Here is a 9,108-nt window from a genome sequence, read left to right on the forward strand (position 1 = left end):
CTAAGTACCTTTGAGGGGTTTTGTCATGCCTCCTGCCTTCTTGAGAACAAAATGCATATTTGGGGATGAAGTCAGGGCAGAATGTGATATATCACCATTTAAAATGAATATTTATAAATAAAGGGTAATGATAAATAGTGAGCAACCTACTTGTATGAGGAAGGCAGAAACAGGTGTTTTTCACTGCAGACTGCATCTCTTATATGTCTTTTCTTTGCATCAATATTGTAATGACAGAATTGAGTGCTCCTTAGAAGGGTAGATAATGGGATGTTCTGTAAAATAGTTTGGCAGTCATTTTACTGAATAGTATAGGAAACAAACATAGTTTTAAAGGGTGTCACAGTTTTACTGTAATATTAACATCTACAGCATATTGGAAAAAAGGTGCATAACTGGAATCATTCTCACACAAAGACAAAATTGTGCCAGTATCAATCTTTAGTCTTAAGCCTCTTCACAGGCAAAAATCCCACTGAAATTTTCCCTAAGGCCTTATTGAGGTGTTTAGCTTAGTAGTTACTTCACGATTGATCCCCTGCTGCCTACAACAAAGGACTCCTTCATAGAAACCAGTCTGTAAGTTTTAGAGTAGTTCAGGCCCCTCGTAACAGCTGATGCTCTTTTTAATTTCACTCTTATTATACAAATTTTAAAGTTTTCTACAATAAACTGTAGAAGTGGCAGAAATTATAAAATATGTTTTTAGCATGATATGAAATCCTAATTTTTTTTTTTTTTAGGGAAAACACTCAAAAGCACAGACGCCATGGTACCAGGAAGAAATCTGCCAATATTCATACAAGCAACTGCATTTGATCATTGTGGATTAACAGCATGTCAAACCATTTACTTCGGGGCATTTACCGCCCTCTCCTCCTGCACATCATATACACATCAGGGCTTTGGTGGACTACATGTTTTATGTGAAATTGGAATGTTGAAAATTTTGACCCACAAAACTAAAAATTTTTATATGATCTGATAGATTATCATGTAATCAATAGCACTAACTCCATCTATGAAAAGCTCTCCGTTAAAAAATAATGAGAAGAACATGAAAGAAGGTAATTACACTCTTTCTCTGCATCTGTTTTTCTCTACTGACTGCCAACAAAACCACAGTCTGATCTCATGCAAGGGTGCAGAAAACCTATTTAAGCTTTTAGAAGATAAATACAAAATTTAGTTGTAGTAGTTGTTTTTCATTTTAAGTGACGTAGTGAAGAATGTTATATCATATAATTTTTAATGGTATACTTACTAGTCCCTTTACAATGGCAATAGGGCTGACATAATCTCTGATGGGACTGAAGTTGTCACAGGCTTTCAGGTCCCTGTTAATTGAAATATCTTCTGCAACATTTCCTTTTCTAGATTTGAATTCAACTTCACTGTCACACTTTCCATATACAGTATCCTGGAAAGAAGAAAGAAATCAGTGTCTTTGTTCATGCTGTCAGACATTTTCTGATCTAGCTGAAAGGCACTCTTTCTCATCTGAATTTCCAGGTCTTTTGAAAATGATGTTCAGGAGTAACTCTACTAGGTGAGGTTTCTTCCATTTGTTAAGGAAATAAAGTGAATGCTTTCAAAACACCTACCATTGAAATTGTTTTTATGTTTTCTACTGTTTCTGTTGGCACAAGTAGCGCTGAGATGATCCCTCTCTTGAGATTCAGTACATTCAGAGGTTCATCCTTCTCTGGATACAGTTTGACTTTTGTTCCATCCTGAATGCTGAATTTGAGCTCGTGCCTGCCCCAAAAAACCCCAACATTAGTACGAAATCATATTAAAGCCACCCAGTGAAGAACATATTATCAATAAACTGCTGGGCTATAGCTATAAGTATCAGGTTTATCTTGGTCTATCATTATTTTTTATTCACTGTTGTTACTATTAGAGAGTATTACTATTAAAGCAGCAAAATTCTAACCAAGGACATTCTGGTATCACCAGACTACGTCATCTAAGGGCAAGCAAATATCAAGAGCAATGGCTGAAAGTTGGAATTGCACAAATTCAGAGAGGAGATAAGTAAATTTTTAGAATGAGGTAATTATTAACTACTGCAATAGGGCACAAAATGATGGGAAGGATTCTCTACCAGTTGCAGTCTTTAAATAAAACCTTGATTTTTTTCTGAAAAACATAGTTTAGCACTGTCTCAAGTTGTTTTGAGACCTATGGCTTGTGAAACAAGATGGAGTGGGTACTGAGACATTGAAACAAGCATGAAGGTGCATGAGTAAAACATGCACTGACAAGCACTAAAGACTAGTCGGGCAGAGGGAGTAGTAGCAATAAGTTACAAAAGCAGATAAGTAAGGAAAAGATAAGTTGCACAGGTCATTAAAGATTGTGATAGGAAATCTGGACTTCAGTCTCAAATGCCTTTCTGTTGCACAGTCTTTGTACCATGTCAGCAAAGGAAAATCATCTTAAAATAGCTGCACACAGCCATTTGAGAATTTGCTTACAAGAAGGAACATTCCACTTGCAATAATCTTTTAGGAGACTACCCAACAAGTTTCCTGATGTAGATGATATAAATGACAAAAACATTCCAGGTGAAAATTCTGGATTGAAAAAAACCTTCCCTACTAGCAATTGAGAACTGTGCCAAGTTAGCCCAAAATTATATCAGGGAGAGTTTTGCTGTGGAACCAGCTTATAAATCTACCATGTTATCATGGAATATGTTCTATGCCTGGAAAAACACAGTCAGGGTGGACTGTAACATTTCAGCCTGTTCCATGTTAAGTCTACAAGTACTGATGATAATTGATATTGCTTACTTGGACATGGCATTTGCAAAGTCCTCAGAGTTCTTTGACTTTTTCAGCATGGCCCTTCCCTCGGTGTCAACACCAAATGTCTCCCTCAGGGAGCAATGCATTGTCCTCAGGATGAAGTGGCACAGCTGTGGTACCTCCAGTTCAACCTGAAAACACAAATATGATGTGTTTATCCTTTTTTTCATTATCATGTTTCCAGGATTATCCAGTTACAGTTTTGAAAATATGGTATTTCTTGGGTTATGTAAAGTGTCAGAATCACCCTGCTAGCAGCTGTTGGGAAAGATTCCGAAGTACTCTAAATAGCTTAAGGTAACTTGTGGGAGAAGACATGAAAGCAGGTATTATTTACTTGGCTGATGGCATGGAGTATACTATATGAACAGTAAACAAGCAACTTAGGTTCTGAAAATTCATAGTACTAGAAGAACTGTATGAAAACTTGAGTCATTACACTGATCAATGTTTAGACTCTGTCAGAACAGTGTGTGTTAAATAAAAAATATTTTACCCAGTTACTCCATTTCAGAAAAAAACTCCATGATGAGAAAATTTTGGGCAAGATGGAGGGACATTGGTTAGTTTAATGGCCTACAGGACCTTTTACACCTACAGCCCTGATCCTGGCTTGACTGTTACCATTAACAGGCTATCCAGTGGTCTTCATGGCATCAATGAGCTGTTTTAGTTCAACTTCTAGAATTGTTTGATGGACATTGGTAGACTTAGCCTGGGAGCTAAGGAAAACTGAACTACCAGGTCTTCTCCCTTTCTTGTGTAAAAGTACAGCTAGATCAGGATTGAAATGCGCTGGCACAGTGGTATGAAGAACTTCAGCCATCCTCAGTGCCTTCTGTCTAGAACAGGGAGGGATTAGTCTTCATGACTCTCAACATGGGCCTTTCAAAAGAATGATCTTGTTTGGAAAAACATTGAAGGATGCTCCTCAGCTGCCAGCTCCCATGTTATTCAGTATACACTCCCAATTGCTTGTATTTACTCCTCTTTCCCTACCTTGCAAGTGATCTTTGAACCGCTTCGAGAATCTGCTGTTCCCGTGATCCCATTTGATGTTTCTGCTTCATATAAGTAAACATATTTTCTGAGGTGTTTAAATCTGGTTGCATCTTCTGCAATTGGGAAAACAAGAGTGTTTTTTACGACTTGGGTAGGATATGCATATGTAGGTCCTTACAATACATGCTTAGTGTTGTGTAACCAAAATGAATTCCACATATAAAGGAAGCATGAGGACCCTCCCACTATTTCCTTTTACAGAATAGCTTTCAGACAAAGAAGTAATGCCTTCATGTCAGCTGGATACTTTCTGAAGCATAAGACAAAACTTGTGGGGGAAACATAAGTTTTGAGGTCCACTGCTCTGTCTGATGACATCTGACAATATGACCCCATCTGGACTTCAATTCATGCTCCATTAAAGTTAATGACAAAAATGGGAGAAAACTTAAGATGTGGAACTGTTTTATAAATGACCCTATTGCTTCTAAATTAAACCAATTAAATGGTAGTTTTCAAAATGGTAATAAAATGATTCATTTCAGCTCAGATTTTTCCATCATAATTCAAATGCAAGGAGCTGCTTTATCAAAGTCACATGACTGAGACTGAAAGCAAATAAACATAGAACGAGACAGAACACCAAAACTAGCATTCCTCAATAGAATTGCACCTAAATCTACAGAGTATCTTTCTGCCCCAGACTCTCCTGAAAACATGATCTGCTCTAATTCACTTATTAGATCAGCAAATTTTACTAGATTCTTTTTAATGGACATAGATAAACTTTAGTTATAAGAAGAGCATCCAGAACAAGGCAAAAGCGCTAAAAGTTATGAGTAAGAATAAGGCAGCAGGAAGTCTTTGCAGAGGTGTTTGTTCTTTTGTCAAAGGAAGCCCCAAAACCTAATGGGTTTCCTCAAAGGGATGAATGCCACCTGTGTTTAATCTATGCCTGTTGCTTTCAGAGGCAATTCATCTGTAATTTTAAACCCTACAAGCAGGAATGAACCTGGTAATAGAGACATAAAGAAAAAAATATTTTGTCTCAGTGTCAAATACAGAGATATAAGATCTTCTTTTGGTGTCTGGAACGCATAATGTAGGCCAAACAATGTCCTCAATTAAAATTCACTCCCATTATAACTGCAGGCATCATTTTAAACCAAACACATGATGATCAGGCATTTTAAGTGACTGTGTTAGAGCAGTTTAGGTCTATCTGAACCAGAAATTACTGTTCCCTCTATTTAGACTGAGCAGCTCACTGGGATTGTGATGCTGTTGTGACACTGAGGGAAAATTAAATTCCTAAATTGCTCCTCTGGTTATTTGTGACTGTTTGAACATATTAGAATCCTGATCTACTTTCATAGGAAAAAAAAAAAAAAAAAGTAAAGTCATCTCAGTGTAAACCCACATGCCCGCCATCAAATCTCTGTGATTTTGCCTGCCTATATCTGCCATGAATGTAGCTTACTCCTCCTCTTTTATAAAATATTTGTCATGTCAGAGGCAAACGGCAATATTATCTTGCTCTTTATATCACAGAATTGCATACTTAGAGAGGAGAACAGAATCATAGTGTAAATCTCATATTTTCTCCTTGGACTACCACTTTTATAAGCTTTACATACTTTAATAGTGTTTTAACTGAGAATACTTTCATGTAATTGCTAAACAGAATCATACAGTAATCAGCATCTTACAAACATTTGAAAACTGAATTATCTAATTAACCTTAAAATTAGCTGCTATAAAAAAAAATCAACACTATCCCTGTTACTTTTCGCTATCCTGGACTATAACATTGCCTAACTGTACATTCTCAGAAATTTTCGCAACACCAGTATCTACTATGCTAAAGCCCAAAGGCTAATTATTGCTTAATTTCCTGCTTATAAACAGAAGTAAATGGAAAAGGAATAGGGAAATGATAAGATTAGAAATGCAAATACCAAATAATTTATTGTATCAAAAATACACAAGAAATTGGCAATGAAGCCCAGAAGTCTTCGAGTTGATTCAGGCAGCTGAAATAAACCCAATTGCCTGGAGATGGTGCTAAAGCGTCCAACACGGGAAAAAAAAAAAAAAAAAAAAGAAGATCCAAAGCGACAAAGAACAAAACAACTTATTCAGTACTTTGACCCTATGGTGGAACATTATGTATCTAACCAAGCAGTCAGGGCCAGTCAGAGTTCATTATAAAGATAGGGCATAAAGTCAGCATTTCCTGAGTCTTGACTTGTTTAAAGAAATTGCTGTCCTTGCTGACAGAGTTGATGATTTATTCTACCTGTATTTAGTTAGATATCCAAGTGCAATTCTGTGGGTTTAGCAGCTACTATGAAGGGTAAATGAGAAGTAAGATTCAGCCCATGGTAAAGTGTAATGTACATAAGCTCACTGCTAAAGCTTCACATCTGATAAACAGGGGTTTCTAGATTAAGGAATTTGCACCTGACAATTAAGAAATCAACAAAACAACGGAAAGTAGTTTCTTAATGGGAGCTTTTTAAAAGTTTAAAAACTCATTCTCAGCTTCCCTGATCTTAGGAAACTTTTGAAATTCTTTGCGTCAAGCCTTACAGATAATTAAATACCTAAATTAAATGGCAATAAAGATTTCGGCATATTGCCATCACTTTTGTTTCAGTTATTTCAGAGGAAGATATTTATGGAATAGGAAAAGTCAAGCTTTGAAAGATGTATTTGGTTAATATAGTGACATAAGATAACAAAAGCAGATGCAAGAAATCAATTACTTGAACATCCTGGATTTCCACTTTCAGGCGTTTCTTCTTCTGTAAAAAATAAAAATGAGAATTAAAAGCTGGAAAAGCAGTTTAAAGCTATAAAACAAGGGCTACGGAAATATAAATGGAAATACTACATTTTCATTTTAAGACCTTTTTAATTCATACCAACTTTCAATGTTGTTTGGCACACTATGTAAATAACAAAGCTACTATTAACATGGACAGTACAGAGTCAAATCTAAAGGGACTTACAGTAGTTGCCTTGATATTGTGAACTAAGACCACAGAATGGGATCTTTCAGTCACTGAATTAAATTATTTTGATTTAAACTGAGAAGGATCAGCTTCTAGGTTAACAAGTATTTTTAAAAGCCTTATGTTATGTGAAACAAAGTTTATAAATGATGGGCACAAAATGTAGAGGTGGACAGATGAAATGTACCATATAACACAGTTTACTTTAAAATTTTAGTCTATTTGAGCACACAAAAATACTGCATAATGGAAGAATGGCTATATTTTGCTTTTTGTACATTTAAAAAAGGACAACTTTGATGATTAATACTACAATTGCCTGCTATCAAATCTTTTCTGAATATTGAGAGTTCATTCACTGGAGGAAAAGAACGCTGATTGGAAGTCTATTCAAGTTAAGAAGAATCATTGGCTCCAATCTGTCTTAGGTATGTCCCATATGACTCTATTTAATTAAAACAAAAAAAAAAAAAACAAACCAAACCAAATGAAACCATAAAATAAAATAAAATAAAATAAAATAAAATAAAATAAAAACTAGTAAATTTGCTGCATTCATTTGATGCTATGTCATTCTTTGGGATATCACACCTGAATGCTAGCACTTTTCACAATATTCTCTGCACACTTTCCAAGTTTTCATTCTGGGAATTGTAAGGTTGACTACTCTATAGAAATAGAGTGTAACATTAGTTACAGTAACACCAATAGCAACAGTAATACTATTATTAATATTACAATAGTAAAAGTAATAATGTTATTAATAACCATTAGAAACAAGTGCATCCTTTAAAATTGTATAACATCAGTCAATGACAAAATATTAGTTCAACAAAGGTGTATTTATGATGAATTCAATCTGCATATAAAACCAGACCTGCATAATTGGCCCCAGACTCACTTTCCTCCTTAACATTCCTGAAATCTTAAGTAACACTACAGTGTCATATTCTAAAAAGCCACTTCTTGGGAAGCAAGGATAGCTCACAATCCACAGCACCATATTGATCTAGGCTGTCTTTTCTGATCTTAGGAAAAACAACTCTACTGGCCTACTTCTTTTACTACTACTACTGATGACTATGTCCCTTTAACAAAAATCGTATTTCAAATGTCAGTATTGCCTGTCAAATACATTTTGTTTTATTGGTCTCCATCTCCACATCTGCCGCAAAACAGGTTAGCAACAGCTGGGATAAGTCTGTATGGTATCTCCAAGCTACAGTATCTCCATGGAGGTTTGAAAGGACAGCATTACAGAAAAACAATTAAGCCAAAATAAGTTATGTGAATTCCTTACAAGTTGCAAAATACATTAAATCTGATCAAAAGACACCAGGAGACATTGTGACTTTTTCTGCGTTGGGATCCTCTTATGATTGCCCAGTCCTACAAAAGGAAGAGATGATATCTTTGCCACAGTTACCGTCTCTAACTCTATAAGCCACTGTCCTCTTGATTTTTGCATTATTGTTATTTTAACAGTTTCATAAATAAAGCAGCAAAAAGCGCTAACATAAAAGGCAGTACTTACGTGTGAGAACACCACTGCTGAGCAGCAGCAAGAGCAGCAAGAGCTGCACAGGGCCCATGGTGAGCCCTGAAGCCTCTCGCTGCTCTTTCTTTTCTTGTTTTTCCTTCCCTCCCCTCTTCACCTCTTCCCTACCGCCTCAGAGGGAGAATGAACCTTCTGACTTGGACCTCCATTTATATAGTCTGTAGCAAGCAGCTGAGGCAAACGGTTTAGAAAGCTCAGAGCAAATTGCCAAAGGTCCAAAGGTGAGAGTCCCAGATCCTCCCTGTGCTCCAGACAATGCTCTGCTTTGGTTGCTGGGAGTCCCTGAAGGCAGAAGACTGAGCATGTACTGGAGTTCATTGTTTTTTTTCTTTAACAGAGTTTTAAAAGCAAAATCCCTCAGCTACAAACTCTAACAATGTATTAAAATAAATTTCCCATGTCTACGTAGGAACAATTACAATGCATAAATTATAGCTGGAAGAAATGATTACTGCAGCATGCTTTCAGTATAGATGCTGAGAGGCTTAAGGGTATGAGTACTTGAGAAAATGAGAGTATTGTGCAATTTAGACATCTTCCCTTTACAGGCAGGAGAATGAAAGTTCAAGAGTTTTTTCCTTTGTTGTACCAAAATTTGTTACATACTTTTCTAAAAATAATTCTATATTTACTTGCAATATTCTGGTAAATCAGGTCATGTTCATGTTGAAAGTAAGCTCTATATAATTCTTTTGCTTCCTTATTTTAGATTCAA

At 36.0% G+C, this 9,108-nt stretch overlaps 1 protein-coding gene across 1 annotated transcript in view; it reads right to left on the bottom strand.

Moving 5' to 3' along the window:
- APOB (apolipoprotein B) overlaps nucleotides 1-8,427 on the bottom strand; it is a gene marked incomplete at both ends in the record, with an annotated part of 36,028 nt that extends 27,601 nt beyond the window's left edge. Inside the window, 7 exons of the mRNA XM_082305567.1 lie at nucleotides 151-275; nucleotides 1,265-1,420; nucleotides 1,605-1,758; nucleotides 2,802-2,947; nucleotides 3,816-3,931; nucleotides 6,587-6,625; nucleotides 8,370-8,427. Of these exons, the coding sequence (XP_082161693.1) occupies nucleotides 151-275; nucleotides 1,265-1,420; nucleotides 1,605-1,758; nucleotides 2,802-2,947; nucleotides 3,816-3,931; nucleotides 6,587-6,625; nucleotides 8,370-8,427 (794 nt within the window). The remainder of the gene's footprint in view (nucleotides 1-150; nucleotides 276-1,264; nucleotides 1,421-1,604; nucleotides 1,759-2,801; nucleotides 2,948-3,815; nucleotides 3,932-6,586; nucleotides 6,626-8,369) is intronic.
- Nucleotides 8,428-9,108: the final 681 nt, after the last annotated feature.

This window comes from Platalea leucorodia (assembly GCF_965183815.1).
Source record: "Platalea leucorodia genome assembly, chromosome: 3".
In the NCBI taxonomy this organism is placed as follows: Eukaryota; Metazoa; Chordata; class Aves; order Pelecaniformes; family Threskiornithidae; genus Platalea; species Platalea leucorodia.